Consider the following 17,800-nt stretch of genomic DNA (forward strand, 5'->3'; position numbering starts at 1 on the left):
TTTTGATAACACATTAGAAAGTTATTGTTTTTCTTGAACAAGCCAGAAAATTTCAAACTGATGTTGATGATGCTTATTTTAAAGGATAAGAAAAGAAAAGAAATAAATAATACAGAAAGATGAAGATCAGTTACATGATTTGGAAAAAGATCCACTAAGAGTTAATTTGGAATAATTCTTCAACAGATCCTTTCTATGAAGATGATACCAAATCACTGAACTGGCAGTACTTGCATTGATTTTTTTTTTTTTTCCCCCTACCCAGGTTGATTAATGATGAAGTGCTGATTGGTGATAGTTTTAAATTACAAGCATGTATAAATGTTTCTTTAGTTACTCCCTTCTGAAGAATTTCAAGTTTCCTTTTTTTTCCTTTATATTTAGGTTTTGTGAAACAAAGATGACCATGAAAACATGAAACTCAATTTGCAGCACTCCTGACTAACTCAAGCCCTTTAATCATAAAAGGAGTAGATATATTGGGATATTCCCAGGACAAGAGAGTTACACGTGACAGAATTTGGGGGACCACCTGTAACACCTAATCTTACAAAGAAGAACAGTAACAACTTTTACTATGTAAATGAGTGATGACTCAAAATTTTTTTTAAGTTGACCTGTTTAAATGGGAGTCTCCAAATTACATACTTACCCCATATACATCTCAGGTATTTTACAAACCATAAATCAAGAATTAGTCCTTGCTAATCCTCTGCAAGTATGTCAAACCAAACTGTTAACATAAAAAAAAGTATACACACAACTCTAATCTCAGTGTATCAGCAAATCTCTCAGTCTCAAGCCATTACGTCTGGATTTGTCCAGCCTGGGGCCATAGTCTCCTTGGGCTAAGAAGAAATGGGTTGGTTTATAAAGTCATAAACATTGCTGCAAAGCAATCGGCTAAGCTTATAAAAGTGTGACACAAAAAGGGTTTTTTTGACTAACGAAAGTAATCAGATACTGGAGATATTCAAGAATGCTCTTCTTTCTACTAGTTAAAAGTCATGAATTCCATTTCTAGTTTTATTTTATGGGGAAAAAAAAAAAGCATCTAAAGGACATTTACAAAACCACAAAAAGAACAAGCATTACTCTTAAAGGCAAACTAAGAACACAGAATAAATATTTTGAATCGAGTTGTCTCCTATTCATGTTCTTCTCCACAACATTCCCCACACGAAGAGCAACTTTGCATGTAAATCAATCTTGTGCACAGAGTAGGGAAGTGCATCTAAACTACACCGTTACCAAGGTTACATCTGCAAGTATGTCAGTAGCTTGGCTAGCTATGTTATCTCTTGCTATCCTACTACAAACAAGTATCAGACCTTTTAAGAAGGACCTGAGGGTAAAGCTTCCAGCCATGGAATTGCCAACTGCTCAGTCTGTCATCAGCTCAGGTAAACACAGTGTATTTTGTTTTAAAGTTTTATGTTTCAGTATCCTTAAACTTTTCCCTACCTGCAGCTCAGAATGGTGCTACGTACCACCAGCATGGCTTCCAGATCACCTGAACACAAAGCACGCTTGGGCACAGCTCGAATACAGACATGGCCAGAACACGTGTTCATATTATCTTGGTCCTCTGCTTGCTGGTAAGACTGATTAAACCCTGGGCAGAGACTGAATCGCTTCTAGTTTCTGTGGTGGGTTGACCCTGGCTAGCAGCCAAACTCCCCCCCAGCTGCTTGCTCACTGCCTCCTCAGCAGGACAAGGGTGGGGTGGGGAAAAAAATCGGAAGAACAGGAATGAGAGCTCTCATGGGTCAAAGACAGGGAGATCACTTACCAACTACTGCTGTGGGCAAAACAGACTCAACTTGGGAAAATTAGCTTAATTTACTGCCAATTACTTGAAATATTTATTTACTGACTCAGGTATTGGGAAACAGAAACAAACCAAAAAGAAGCAAACATTAAAACACTTAGGAAAAACACCTTTTCTCCCCGGCTCATATTCACTCCAAACTACTCTCCTCCCAGCTTACTATCACTGCAGGTTACACTCAGTCCCTTCAGTGAGGCAACAAGCAGTGCAAGGTGGTGGTGGTGCCTGTTTACAGTCAGTATATAATGGTTTCTCTCTGCCACTCCTTCCTTTTCCCCTACACTGGTGGGGGTTCTCCATGGGCTGCAGCCCTTCAGGAACATTTGCTCAACCACAGAGCACCTCCTTCTCCCCCTCTGACCCTGCTGTTCCCACTGTTGTTTGTCACTCCTTTTAGTTCCCTCCTCTCCTGGGAGCGTTCTCTCCCTTCTTAAACAACACTATCTCCCGAGGCGCCCCGGCCTTGTCTGCGGGGCTGAGCGGTGCCCTGGGGTGGGTGGGCTGGAGCCGGCTGGAACCGGCTGTGTCCGGCTCGGGGCAGCCCCGGCCGCTCCTCACAGAGGCCGCCCGGCAGGTCCCCGCTAACAAAACCTGGGCACCTGCACCTGGTAGAGCTTCACAATCTTACACAGAAATTTTGTCTTCCCCACGAAGTGCTTCCTGGCAACTCAGAAAGCCTTGGTAACCTCCTGCTGCGGTCCCATAGGGCAGGACTCAGAGCAAATAGAGGACCCAAGTCCAGAATTCAGCTAGAACATCTTGCAGTCTCCCCCAAACAACCGTTAAGTGAGGCTGATCTGACCAAGACTGTGATCTTTTCCACAAAGTTATCCTTTGGAAACGCCTGGCTATCGCTTCTCCAAATGGAAGAAGAGAGTTCATCCCCCAAAAGAGGTCTTTACAGAAAACAGAGGAAGAGAGGGAGTGATACTGGATCAAATCCAAGGTCTGATTAGTTCAGTATCGTACCTTCTACAAAAGTCGTTATTCTTAGTAGGTACTTACTGCGTGGTGTTACAGTACATACGACCTCGACAAAAATAAGGCTTGAAGGTGGTCTATTACCTCCTTTGAAAAGTTTTTTTTTTATATTTATATAAAATTATATATAAAATTTATTTTTTTATATTTATTAAACTGCGTTTTTTACTTATTATGTAAGCTAGAATATGACCATGTTCTAGCTATTCCTCATTTTTATTACACATAAGTGAGATTTGAGACTATAACCTAAAAACAATGACAATCCCCAATGCACATACACAACCCCTCTCTATCTTTACACAATATAGATGCACTATCGCCTTCCCCTTCATTGACTAGCAAGATAAGCATCTTTAAAGACAGTGCACATGCAAATCCTGGGCAAGAGAGTTTTGTCTCCTCCAGAAAACCTTCATAAATTGAAGTGTAGCAAAGGTGATACCAGTGACTAACTGCAGAACATACACACCTTGAGGGTCCTCCTGAGCTGTGGTACTGAAAAATAGGTATTTTCCAGTTATCAGTGTGAAGACATTAAATTGTCCTTCATCAGCATGAACATTATAAATCAAATCTGGTGATCCTAAATACCCCTCCATCCCCCAATGTATACACATTTTCGTTCAGGTGGTAAGGTTTTTGTGATGGTAACATGTCACATACCTTAGTATGTGAGAGTAACTTGAGAGACATGAGGTGTTACACCTTGTATCATCATCCTCTACTTACAGGTTGACTTTCACAGGATTGTTTTCCAGTCTCACATCAACACACACATTAGAGTGCTTTCCACAAAGGCACAACCTTTTAGCTCAAGTAGTCTTCTGTGCAATTGGAAAGTATAATGCTTTTCCTTGGAGTGCTCCAGAATTCCTGCTGCTTGACCTCAGTCTTCAGCAGCATTCTCTCCCCCAATACTAGATAAATCATATTGGGTAGAAAAAAAAAAATGATGATAAGAAACTTAGCAAAGAATGGACAGGCACTTACTGCTGGTCATTTGTTTTACTCAAATGATAACCATCACACAATAACGGAAATGTGCTACTTTGCCAGGTGATTGGAGCAGTTGATGAATTATTTCTGTACAAATTCACTACTGCAGGTAAGAACTTGCCTCTCAAAATTTTGGAACTCCCTTTATGGAGTTTACTATTACAGTCTAATTTCTTTAGCTTGTTTTAACATTGCTAGTGCCCAATCTTACTAATTTAACTAATAGAAAAATTTCTCTCATCTGCAGGTATTGCTGTCCAATCCATCCCCCTCATTATCTGTACTTTATTGGAATAAACAAGGAGAGTCACTCGAGCCAGTTTTTGGCTGAAGATATACTCCTTCCAAAGATTCTTCATCTCTTTCTAAATAAAAAAAGTTTACTTAATGTCTTTTGGACACCTAATTATCTCATGTGACATTATTTGCTACTGTCATGCATTTTATTGGCACAAATACCTATAACAGAATACTGAAAAAGTGTTTTCTTCTGCAGAGTTCACTTCAGCTTTAAAATTTTGAAGATGTCTGGTATGCGGTTTGAATGATAAATTTTCCTGCTGGCCAGGTAAAACTTCAAAGTGTATAGTTCTATTCCAAATTGCACAATTACATTGATTCAAACAACAAATTAATGAAAGAAAAAAAAATCAGCTAATTAAACAGGTACATGTTGTCCTCTGGCTCAGCAAATCCTTAACCAGCAAACTGTTGGAGAACATCGTGGGGAAGTAGTACAATACACTCATTTTATTCCAATACTTTTTTTGACAATACTATCGGTCACTACATACTAGCGTAGACAGGAGTACTGAAGTTTTTGGATTGACCTTAATTTCTGCTACTTTCTTCAGTTATCTTTAAACAGAAAAAGCCCCCTATCCTTTAATAGAAGAAATAGCATGTTTTCACTGTATTCCCAGACTTTTTTGTAGAAGCCTAGCCATATTACAGAAGACTGTTCCCGCATCCTAAGGTGTATACCATTTGTATCTGGTAGCATGTTGTCACTCAAGTCAGTTCGTTCCAACCTCCCTCCTGACACTTCACATCACTAGAAGTGCTTCACTTTATTAAAAAGAGAAAGTCTAGATTACAGAGGTTGCTCCCTCTTCTCAAATAATGGAAATGACTATAAAGTAAGCAAAGTCAGTAGTTGTGAGAATTTTTCCTAAGCACTCCTTTCTGTGACTTGGTGACTCAGTGCACTTAATTAGATAAATAAAACTAGGTCTTCAAGATTTATTTTTGAATGAAAATTCCTTTTTCTACATAGCCCATGGCTCATTGGACTGTAATGACTTGTACCAGTTATCACACTGATGGAAAGCCAACAAGATGGATGTGCAAAATAACTTCTCTTCCATCCCACCTTTTCCACATGTGAGGAAATAAGAGTAGTGTATGTCAATCTGCACCTGCTTATGAGCTAAGATGAGTACAAGGTTTCACTAGGCAGATCCCTAAGGAGCTAACCCTGGCCTATGGCTTCAGGTTCGGAACTAAGTCTGATGAAGGGTCTGGAACCAACTCCTACAGCAGCTCTGCTGCCAGTTCTCTCCCATGCGGAGAGCATGCGAATTGAAGAGAATGGAAAAGGGGAGCTGACGGCCAGCCTTACAGTTTGTCCTTTCCAAGATAATGACTAGATTTTCAGTGAAACCAGATACAATCAATTCAGTGGTACCCGTGAGTTTGGTGGGATGGATTCCCAACCGTTTCAACTAAGCACATTGTAATATTTATTGAAAGAAGGGTCTACTTCATATTTGACAAGCTACATTTCAGCCTTCCTGTTCAAGCATAAGTATGATTAGAAGGGAGGGAGGATGGAAAGAGGAATAATGACAGCATCCAAATGAATGATGATCCATGCACTCATCTTGTATTAAATGTCTCAAATACTTCTACAAATATCGCCAACTTACTTTTTGTTAAGCTGTCTGCACTTTGGAAAAGCCATCTGCTTTGGATTTTATTTATTCTGTTTTTAAACTCTATTTTGTGTTTTAAATTAACTTTCAATTTTATTAAAATCTACTGTACTGAGGTTCAAACACCTGTTAACATGTTATCTTAACACTTCCTTATTCAGATTCATCATCCAATTGAGAAGCATGTAACTATAGTGTTGTGACCCAGCAGTGCTGAGATCTTCAACTCCTAAAACTGCTGTTAGGGTTTATTCACAATTAAGTGCGATCAAAGTGCCCTTCTTGAGGGCTTTAGAACAGGGTGGGATTTTTTTGTAGCAACTATTTGCCCAGAATTATTTTTCAAAGATGTCTCATTATCTACTCTGCAGGCTTAGTGAAGTCTTTCCCATACAATAGCATTTTGCCACAGTCTTAAGATTTCTTTCATTCTAAATTCTAATAGTTTATTTCCACAAACACATTTGCACTTCTTACACGCTTTATGGCTATGTATTTATTTCAGTGTAGATTGCAGCATCTTCAGTTTAAAATTAACATTCTCTTCCACTGAATACTAGGCCTCATTTGTATTAACAGCAGGAATCTGATTTCTTTCTTAAGAGCTGAAACAGGTGTAAGATAACATAAAAGCTAATACAAAGGGTTTTTTTCCTATTTTAAACTATGCCATAAGTCATTATGTAGCTATATAAAGGGGGGAAAAAAAAACCCCAACCAAAACCAAGGCACCGTTTTCTCTTGCTTTTCATTCCTTACAAGCAATTTTTTGTGGCTAGTAAAACTGACATCACCATCTAAGTTTGGTTTAAAACATTTTTAAACCATTCTGTTTTCTGCTAATATTTCCAGTGGAATAATTGCAAAAGTTAGCAATGAAAGTAACATGTTTGAACTTGGAATTAAAGACCTCATTACATCAATAAAGGTTTCAGGGAAGAGAAAATAGGGGGAAGAGAAGAGGTTTGATGCTTAGAGGACTAGAGCATTAAAAGACAAAAGCAACTCGGGAAAATCCTCAGCAGCACTTCCTCATCACTGTCTTTTCCTTCAGCTTGATGGAATCCAAAAACTTTGGAAGGAAATTTAGGGTCAGTAGAGATATACACATTTTACAAGGCCCAAAGTTGGTATGGGAAATTCATGAAAAACAAGAAACGAGAGCTCAAATTTATTTCCCTCACCACCTCCCACATGTACACTAACTCTTAAATTTTCTTTAGATGCCTAGGAAGGCTGTATTATAGCCCATTTTACTGGAGACAGGACTTACCATTATAACTCAACCTCAGTTTCATTACATTAGAAGTGGCAGACATTCTTTGTCACAGAGAAAAAACAGATTAAAAAAAAACAGAAATCCTTTTCCTCTTGTTCTCACTCATCATCTGAGGAAGAATTTTTACTTATGAACCATTAAAACATCTACATTCCCTCAGAAAAAGTAATGAAAACAAAGCACAATACAAAGTGAGAGTGAAGTAGGGAAAAAGCCTTGATCAAGGAAACGAAAAAACAAAATCTTTCCAGAGCAGAATCTGACTACAGCCAGATGGCAGTTTTAAAATTACGAGACAGCTAATTTAAAAAGTGGTACAAGCTATTTTTTGTTTTCTGAAAATTGAATATGAGGTACTGATGAAGCAAACTACGCAGCTAAGTGTTAAGTTATTTATTTTAAGTTAAAAGCTTCAGTGTCTCATAGATGTCCTGGTATATGATTATGGGCAATATTTTGATTAGATGTCTAAGAATTCTAGCTGTATAAACAGGAGAATAAAGCTATCTTAAGTTAGTACTCCGCTCAATTATTTCTCCTAGTGCTGCAGATCTTATTTTTTCAACACACTTTTCAAAAGCCAGATACATCCCTGTCAATAATTTTTTTTTAAATAAATGCAACAACACTGAATCTAAAAGGCTATGTCTAAGTTGCAATTAGTTAATTACCCTCACTGATTAAGTGATTATGTTACTACTGAGACTCACCTGAAACTAGACCAGGAAATAAACAGATGTGCTCATCCGAATAAAAGTAAACAAAGTCTAAGGTTTTAAAACTTTTTTTCCTCCCAAAACACACATTTTTTTATTCCATAATTGGAAGTCATCAGTAAGAGTCCATTCCTATTTGTGTACAAAAATAACGCAAACCACAGAAGCACAAGAAGTTATGGAAAAGAATTCGCCCTGAACTTAGTTCAGTACCAAGTTCATACTATAAGCATTTCCACTTTTCAAGTAATTCTTAGAGGGTACAGTTGATAGCAAAGACAAGTAGAAAGTAAGCATGTGTAACAGCAGAAAACATGAAATTTGACTCTGAATAACTATAATTTTGACAATAGCAGCTTAAGTAATAAAGTCCCCAGTGTAAATGGGAGCAGTAGAGGCATCTCACACAACCTGTTTTGTCATCAATACATTAAAAATAATTTCAAACAGGGAGACAAGGTAGACAGCAAGAATGCTAACACACATAATTACTATGCTACAGTTAGATTCACCTTAGGACTGTCTATGTGCCCTTCTCTAGCTGAAACAAATCCGTTTTATCAAGTTCTTACATAAGCTATTTTTCTGTTTCCTTTCTCAAGATAATTAGTTTTCCTACAGCTGGCTACATTTAGGTTTAGAGCTTGTTTACACTTACAGCTAAAGCTGGCATTTTCTACTCCAATTAGGCAACCACTACATACTATTAGATGAGCTACTTGTTAAATTGCTTTCAGTTGTCACAGAGGCCAGCAAGTTTCTCCACAACAGCTAAGCTGTTTGGAATGAAGATGTAGAAGAGAAGAATGAGTGAATGTATATACATAAAAACACTGGAGAAGGAAGGAATCTGCCAACAAGCAGCCAAAAAAAAAAAAAAAAAAAAAAAAAAAGCATTGCTAGGGGAACTGGAGACTGAGCTACGAAGCTATTTCTGCCACAACAGAAGTTACAGATAGACAAGCAGCCCACTCAGTCTGAACAGAGACCATTTATTTTGTCGGGGGGGGGGGGGGCACTGTTTGGGTCTTTTTTGTCCCCCCCCCCCCCCCCCCCCCCCTCCTCCTCCCAAACACCAGATCTCTACATTCCCCCCAAGCATATAGCTACCACCTTGTAAATCTGGTTGGGCACCATTTCTACCATAGCCACTAGAGGTTGGTGTCTTCAGTCAAATACTCTACTCACTTCTGAATGTGTGTCCCATTTTCACAGTATAATGCCACTGTAATATAGCATGTAATATGAGAATTTTTATGGCCTTGAGAAAAGAACATAAGAGTGTGTGACAACACTGTGTTGTATAATAATTATGATCTCCATTGCTCTTCAGATTATTCACAATAGACAGCTTTTCAGAGTAATTAACTAAAACAAAGCTGAATTGTTTAACAAGTCTCTAAAGCTGTTTACTGCATTGGGTACTGCTAGAGTTTGATTTCTCAAGCATATGCACTTCAATTTGATCAACTAAGAGCCAGGGCTGTCCATGCATATTTTTTAGACAAGTTTTGTCTTCTAGGCACTCCTGTCACAAACTTAAGTTTTCTATAATAGAATGGCTGCAGGAAGACAGGATTAGGATGAGTAAGGACACAGTCCAGGTGTCCCAGTGATAACTTCTTAAATGCAGTATACTATCAGCATTAGTGACTTCAATGGAAAATGTATGAAGGAGAACACAAAAACCAAACCAAACCAAAACAAAAAAATCACACAGCTGTACTGAATTTTGACAGGAATTCCTTATACAGGATAACAATGCTGGGATATTTCACAGTTGAGAGACATTCACATTTGTATTTAATGAATATGGAGTAAATTGCATTTTGTCTATTTATATAGCATAATTTGGATTCCCCTTTTTAAAAAAACCCTAAAACTTAGGAGTAATAATAGCTTAGTATTTTTCTTCATTACCTCTTACTTAAATAAATGAAGGAAACAAAAAAGATCAAATAGGCTTTCTCCACAAGATCTGAGATTCTGCCTAGGCTCTCTGCATTTCAATTTCCTTCAGAATTAAGGAAAACACAAAACCCCAAAGTGGAACAGCATGCTTTATACAGAGAAACTGAATACTATACATTTCACTTGTATATAATTATCCTGCTTCAGCAACTCTTAAATTTTAATTTTTATAAGGAAGATACTAAACAATGATCAGTCAATACCAAGTCCTTTAAAAAGTGGTTATAATTTTGACCAAGAAAAAGTCCTGATACTAAGGTGGCCATTAAAAAAGGCAATTCTACAGTTAGCAAGTCTCTAGTCAGAAGCATGCATGTCTACTTTGACTATATACTACAAAGGCATTAAAAACAATTAGCGAGGTTTTAAAGTATCAACAAAAAGTAAATAAATCACAGAACTGCAGACCTCAAGAGAAACATTCTCCATGAAGTTAATCCTTGTTGCAAATAGATCCTGCCCTAACACGGGCCAGAAACAAACAAAACAGAACAAAGTTTAGTCAAAGCCCATATCCAAGCGAGTAATTAATAGTTAGAAATGCTTTCTTAGTCTTTTGCCAGACACTTTTTTTTGTGGTACAACAAATTTTTAAGCATTTATAATACCGCACTTGGAAGCATATTCGCAAGCTTCATAGGCTCATAGAATGAATGGTAGAATGGTTTGGGTTGGAAGGAACCTTAAAGATCACCTACTTCCAACCCCCCTGCCATGGGCAGGGACACCTTCCACTAGACCAGGTTGCTCAAAGCCCCATCCAACCTGGCCTTGAACACTTCCAGGGATGGGGCAGCCACAACCTCTCTGGTTGACCTGTTCCAGTGCCTCACCACCCTCACAGTGTGAAGAACTTCTTCCTTCCATCTAATCTAAATCTACCCTCGTTCAGTTTAAAGCCATTACCCCCTGTCTCTACATGCCCTTGTAAAAAGTCCCTCTCTGGCTTTTCCCATAGGCCCCCTTTAGGTACTGGAAGGCTGCTATAAGGTCTCCCTGGAGCCTTCTCTTCTCCAGGCTGAACAACCCCAACTCTCTCAGCCTGTCTTCATAGGAGAGGTGCTCCAGCCCCCTGATCATCTCTGTGGCCCCAGGGAAAAAGAAATTAAGTCCTCTTATTTGTAGGAGCTTTCATTTTTCCATTTGCTCTCTTTTAATACTTTGCCTGCCAAGAAGGCTCAGGTTTATTACATGTATGCGTAACTTTTAGATGGTTTAAGGTAATAAAGCTGGTTATCTAGACCCTCTTTAATTTTATGTTGAAGCAAGAAAAAACTTTTCTTACATCTTCTGAAATTAAGAACTACAGCTCTCGCAATGAAAGAACAAAGTTCCTCAGGGGAAGAAATATTTAGAAAGTCTTACCTAATTGCCTTGGGGTGTGGGGGAGAACCCCTATTGTGGTTACATTCACTTTCTCATTGAGTATTTTGGTAGAATAGGAGGGAAAAAAAAAAATCTGATTTAGGACAATTAGAATCCAAAGGGAAGCTACATCTTAGCATGCCCTTGAACAGAAATTTTGGCCACAGGCAGGTGGTTGGGTTTGTTAGGGTTTTTTTTCAGTCACTTTAAGAAAAAAATAAAATTATCTTTTCAAGAGGTAAGAAATAAGTGACTACCCCCTTTCTTTGTGGTTCAGAAGAAGCATGGCACCTCCACATGTTTTCTCCATCCCTAACAGACCTACCATCTTCCTAAAGAAAATACAAATACCATTCAGAAGATCACTCTGTAGTCACAAAGGACAGAATTTCCCTTCAATCTCTAGTTATTCCAGGCCTCACTGTAAGCTTTAGTTCCAGAACTATGGGGAGCTTTATTGGACAACCCTTTCTGATACTAAATTAATCTTCCAAAATTAAATGAGAACCAGACATTAACATGGGTCCTGGTCCTCTATATTGAAGCATCTCAACTTCAACTTGATCTCAAAAGAGGCATATAAATTCAAATATTTACAGGATATAAAAGTATGATCTTTAAATTTTATGGGCATAAGTCCCTATTATGCCTCAAGATGCAGACATTTAAGGCAATGCTGCGAACTGCATTAGAATAAATATAAGAACATGGGGGCGTTAGCTCATGCATATAGGTAATGGTATTTTCACAATTTGAAAATGACTGTTAAAGGCAAGTAGAACATCGTGATGAGTTTTATAGTAAAAGCCGTTATTTAATGCTAGAAAATACTTAGGCTTTGGGTCAGCTTCTTTTTAAAGAAATCCTCAATTTCTTATTGACACTAAATTAAATTTTTCAGCAGATTTTGTAGGACTGAAATAATCACTTTCAAACTAGGAAGGAGTTTGTATCTACACAAAAAAATCCCTCTCATTTTCCATTGTCTATCTTAGACTACTGCTACTTAAATGATAAGCTGTTTCACTGTTATGCCCATAACCTTTGGTCTACAATAAAAGAAGTTACTTAAAATAGTATATGACAAAAAACTTCAGTCAATGCCTTTATGTTTGTCCAAGACCATACATTTTATAGCTCCAAATCTTACAGCCTATCGCTAAACATGTACTTTCAGTGTCCACTACCATAAAATCACAACATTTAAATGACAATTCATGCAAGAGCTCCTTAAATTTAAATGAAACCACAACCAGAGAAGAATGGTTGAGTTACCTGTTGGTTTCACAGATGGACAACTGATTTCTCTTTTTCCTCTGAGTTTATCACTGCAACTCTCTTCAGAGCTTTTTTTTTTTTTTTTTTTTAAGTACACATTTGTAGATCATCAAGGCAGAACCCTTTCTGTACTACCATAGCATTTGCTTGCCTCCAACAGAAAACAAGGTCAGCTAGTTTGCTGTTAATTTCAGGAACAGCCTTGTTGCTTGGCTGTGAAAATCATAAATATGGACCTGTTCTTTTTGCTCCATGTTCCCTTTCCCATAGGCTATATTTTACCTGTACTAGCATTCTGGATCAAAAGCTTTAGTTTCATTAACTTGAAGAATGTTGTATTAGGAACCAGGTATAAACAATCAGAGGAGTTATACATCACAAGGTCAACTAAATTCTCCTCCTCACCTCCCACTTCAGTGGGAGTTTAGCCAGGGCCTAATTTATAAGGAATGGTATAGATTCACTACACATGAAGGCATTTTTAGCTTAAGAAATCACTCCATAGTCATGCTTATTTAGCACATGTTCATCATAGAGCCAATAAATAGCCTGTTACCTATTTTGAAAGGACAATTAGTTCCCAGTGCTATCAAATATCATTTTATAGAATAAGTTTAACGCTTTATCAGCCTTTTGAAAGTGTTCCTCTCATTATTGACTACACAAAAGAAGTACTAGAAGTACTGATCTAGAAAAACAAAATGGGTATCAAACAAATGGAACTACAACAAGTTGAGATTACCAGGCAATCTTGTCACAGTAACAGGATGCAATACAGGACAACAGCCACACAATCCTTCAAAACCAAATTCTACCATAGACATGTAAGAAAGCCCTGTAGCCAACCTGTTACTAGCCATCTGTATTACAGATTGGGTGGGGGGCTTTTTTTTTTTTTTAATTAAAAAAAAAAAAGCCAGCAAACTACACCCCCAGTAACACAGATTTCTAGACTAGTATGTGTTGGAAAGGACTTTTGGAGGTCATTAGCCCAAACCCCATTAAAATATGACCCAATTAGATAAGGTTTTCTAGTACACTGTTTAGTTTTCAGTTCCTCCAAGGATGGAGATACCAAAACTCCCTCTGGGCAGCCCATTCCCAATGTTTGATCATCCCCAAGGTGGAATGCCCTCCCCCATCTAGTTGGAATTACTCTTGCCACTTCTTTGTTGCCCCTTCTGTTGCTGAGCACCTCCAAAAACTGCATGGCTCAGTCTTCTCTATAATCCTCCTTCCCATTTGGTAGTTGAAGTAATGAGATTTCCTTTTCACATTCTTTTCTTATGACTGAACAAACTCAATTCTCTCAGTCTCTCCTCATACATAATGCCATCTGGCTCTCCGGCCATTACAGTGCCCTTACACTGGACTCAATCTACTTTGTCCCTACCTTTCTTTTACTAAGGAGCCCACTGGTCACAGTACTGCCAGTATGGACTCACAAACGCTGCTCCAGTGTGGTCTCACAAAAGGAACAATCGCTTCCTTCTAACTGCTGGCTATGTTGCTAGTAGAGCACAGTATGTCATCCGCTGCCTTTGTGGCAAGGATGCAACTTTGACTCATGTTCAGCTGGGCATCCACCAGAACACCTAGGTCCTTATCTGTGGAGCTGCTTCCAGCCAGGGTACCCCCAGCCTGTATTGTTGGTTATTCCATATCAGACACAGGACTCTGCACTCCAGTATTAATCCCCAAAGTACACCACTGGCACATGGCCATCTATTGAGCTTTGTACTGCTGATCACCATCCTTTGAGCCTGGCAGTCTATCTGACCATTCATTTACCCAGTTGATACCTCACCTTCTTGGCTATAAGAATACTACAGCAGACTATGTTGAAGGCCCTGCTAAAAAAATTAAAGAACATGCACTGTGCCCTCCCTATCTACAAGCCAGTCACATCATCATAGAACGCAACTGGGTTGCACAACCTGCCTTTGGTAAACCAAGACTTAATGTTCCCAATTCCCTTTTTGTCCTTCACATGCTTGGTAACAGCTTCCAGAAGCTGCATTTACTCTGTAACATGTCCAGAGTTTCCAGACCCTCCTTCTTGCCCTTCTTGAAAATGGGCACAATGTTTGCCTTTTCCAGTCACTGAGGAACATCCCAACTGCAATGACTTCTCAAAGAGGATAGAAACCAGCCTCATCATGACATCAGCCAGCAGCCCTGGATGCACACCATCTTGTCCCACTGATATGCAGTTGTGCAACTGGCTTAACTACTCCCTAGCTATCATCATCTACTGTGGGTAATGCTTCACTCCCATAGACTTTATCATTAGGCTCAGTGGCCTGGGAGGTCTACAGACAAATCTTACCAGTAAAAACAGGCAAAAAAGGCACCAAGTACCTCAGCCTTTTCCTTGTCTTCTATCACTAGTCCCTTGCCCACTGAGTAGTGGGCCTGCATTTTCTTTAGCCTTCCAGTTGTTGTCCCCACCCTTCTTGTTTCTTCCCACGTATCTCATGAGTTTCAACTCCATCAGAGCTTTGGCCTTCCTAACTCCATCCCAGCGTACTTGGGCAACATCTCTATATTTCTTTTGGGTAGATAATGCTTGCTTTCACCTTCTCTGTATTTCCTTTTTGTCTTGTAAGGGCCCAGAGCTCCCTCCTAGGAGCTGAGCTGCCTGCACTTACAGGCAGCTCTCTGATATCACACAGGTGGTGATCCAGATTGTTATGAAGAAAGAGCTGCTTATGAAAGACCTCTAAAAAGCCGTCTTAGCAGGGGCTCCCCTCACATCACTTAGGAGCTGCTTTTAAGCTGAGGCTTTTAAGCAGCTCCCAGCCTAAGCTAGACTGCAGCCATGCCTGTGCCTGGGCACATACCACAGTTGATGCACACCCTGACTCACGGACTTTACATATTGGCTTGACCTCAGACCTGCCTTGTCACTATTGACTTGCCTGGTGTCACTGGACTGTTGGCTGAACCTGGTTACGGTTACCTGGAAAAGGAGAGCAGAGCATGTCTGGTACTGTGGGATTGCTTCCACAGTGATGACACTGACTGTGCCTACCTTGTTCCAGCTAGCCTTCCCTCACCCTCCCATTGCTGGTCCCTGACACATCTGAGCTCAGTCAGTGTGGTGGGTTGACCTTGGCTGGATGCCAGGTGCCCACCAAAGCCACTCTATCACTCCCCCTCCTCAACTGGACAGGGGAGAGAAAAATATAACAAAATGCTCGTGGGTCAAGATAAGGACAGTTTAATAAAGCAAAGGTTGCATGCGAGAGCAAAGGAAAACAAAAGATTTTATTCTCTACTTCCCATCAGCAGGCAATGTCTGGCCACTTCCTGGGAAGCAGGGCTTCAGTACACATAGTAGCTGCTCTGGAAGACAAACATAAATAACGAATGCCCCCCCTTCCATCTCCCTTTACTTAGCTTTTATAGCTGAGCTGACATCATATGGTATGGAATATCCATTTGGTCAGTTTGGGTCAGCTGTCCTGGCTATGTCCCATCCCAAGATCTTGCCCAGCCCCAGCCTGCCAGTGAGGGGGGGAAAATGCTGGAGAGACAGCCTTGACGCTGTGCCAGCACCGCTCAGCAGCAGCCAAAACACTGGCGTGTTATCAACACCCTTCTAGCTACCAATACAGAACACAGCACTATGAGGGCTGCTATGGGGAGAATTAACTCCATCTCAGCCAGACCCAATACAGTCAGGCATCCTGCTACACTTGCCCTAGTTTTCTGCATGTCAAAATGAGTCATTCTTGTGCTTTGAGAAGGTTATTCTTGAAGATCAATCAGCTCTCCAAAGATCCTTTGCAATTCAGACCAGTCTTCCATTCAATCGTACCAAGCAGATCCCTGAACAAGACAAACATCTGTGCTTCTGTAGTACAGGGTTCTAATCCTACTACTCATTTTGCTCACTACTTTTAGGACTTTAGTCTCCTGCCCCAGACCACATCCACAATCAGTTCTTCCTTGTCTGTGAGTAAGAGGTCTAGCTGAGCACGTCCCCTAGAGAAAGCTTTTTATACTCTCAGGAAACATGCCTTTTTATTTCAAGTCAGTTTAACAACCTCTTTCAGTTATGGCAAAATTTGGTTTTAGATGAGCTACAACACAAAGCAATTCACACTTCTGTACTTATGCACAGAGCTTTCACCCACAAGTAATAACACAGCTACCTCATTTCGCAACTGCTTCATCTTTTAGCATAGCATCCACATTTTACAACCTGTTTTAACTTACCTGTCAAAACATTCACGTGCCACTTTCATTGCATAAACACACACAAAATAACGCTCTTTAGCAGGGTACTAACATAGTGCCTGAACTGATATTTGCCTTCTGTTGGGTTTACATTCCCCATGGGGCTTCTGTTGCAACGTGAGGGCAGGAGGAAGTGCTGGAGCATGTACTCCCACCAATCTTTTGGTGTATCTCTAATAGCTGAGCAGACTTGTACCAGTGTAAGTCATTTTCTCACTCTTCAACAGACATTACACCAAAGACAGTTATAGCATACAGTGAAGTTTCATATTAGCTATTGCTAAGTGCTGCATTTGTGCATATACACCAAAACTATTTCTTGGCTTTCACAGGACTTACACACTGATCTCAAGTGTTCTACGTATTAAGTACCACTAGCACGTGCATTCAAATTTGCCTGTTGGTATCAATAGATGAAAAAAATAGGTATTATACTGTTTCAAGTAAAGTAACTATATTTAAAAGCATATCAACAGAAACAGGACTATGCAGTCTCACCTTGAAATGATTCGCAGGGTGTATCAGTTGATGCGCTAACATCTGCTGATGAAGTCTGAACATCATCCAAATTCTTTTCTTTGGATTTTGAGCCCAGACTTCTGAGAACCGCCTCCTCTTCTCTACTTGAAGTGTGCACAAGAGAAGATGATGAAGTTTCAGCATAGAGTCGTTTCAGTACTTTCCCTATGAACACTGTGGGGTAAGAAAACTTCTTGAACAACAAGAAATGCAGTGTTTTAAAGGTATTTTAAGACTTAAAAAACCCAACAACTAATTAATACAATATAGTTTCCCTCATATTCCATGCACGTTTGTCCTCAGTAGTCCCTACCTCTTACAAGTAAAGCTGAAAATAATATATTAAAGTCCTAAACTTGAGTCAGAAAAGCAGCTTTAAAACCCCAGAGTTCAATAGTAAGGTTACATTTAAAGTCTTCTATTTGACTACATTTTGGCAATAAATTAATACAGTACATTTACAGACTAAACACATTTTTTTAAATTTCTTTTAAAACAAGTATCTTCCTACACAAGTGTTATAAGGCTGCTCAAAATGCAGGTCTATTCTGGCACAGAGGCATTGCAATTGAATCACTCATTAAAATCAGCAAGCTACAACTATTTAATCACATAGAAAAACTAAAAGTAGACAGCAGCAGAAACACATGGTAACCCAGTTATTTTTACAGAATTAGCAGTA

At 39.3% G+C, this 17,800-nt stretch overlaps 1 protein-coding gene across 6 annotated transcripts in view; it reads right to left on the bottom strand.

Moving 5' to 3' along the window:
• Positions 1-17,800, bottom strand: part of ERICH1 (glutamate rich 1) — a 105,333-nt gene that overhangs the window by 67,609 nt on the left and 19,924 nt on the right. For all 6 annotated transcript variants that reach the window (XR_008238454.1, XR_008238450.1, XR_008238452.1 and 3 more), the window contains exon 2: positions 17,098-17,292. Coding sequence is in view for 1 of the 6 variants with exons in the window: in XM_052809286.1 (XP_052665246.1) it covers positions 17,098-17,292 (195 nt within the window). In the remaining 5 variants the exon portion in view is untranslated. The remainder of the gene's footprint in view (positions 1-17,097; positions 17,293-17,800) is intronic.

Source organism: Harpia harpyja, chromosome 15 (genome assembly GCF_026419915.1).
Source record: "Harpia harpyja isolate bHarHar1 chromosome 15, bHarHar1 primary haplotype, whole genome shotgun sequence".
Classification (NCBI taxonomy): domain Eukaryota; kingdom Metazoa; phylum Chordata; class Aves; order Accipitriformes; family Accipitridae; genus Harpia; species Harpia harpyja.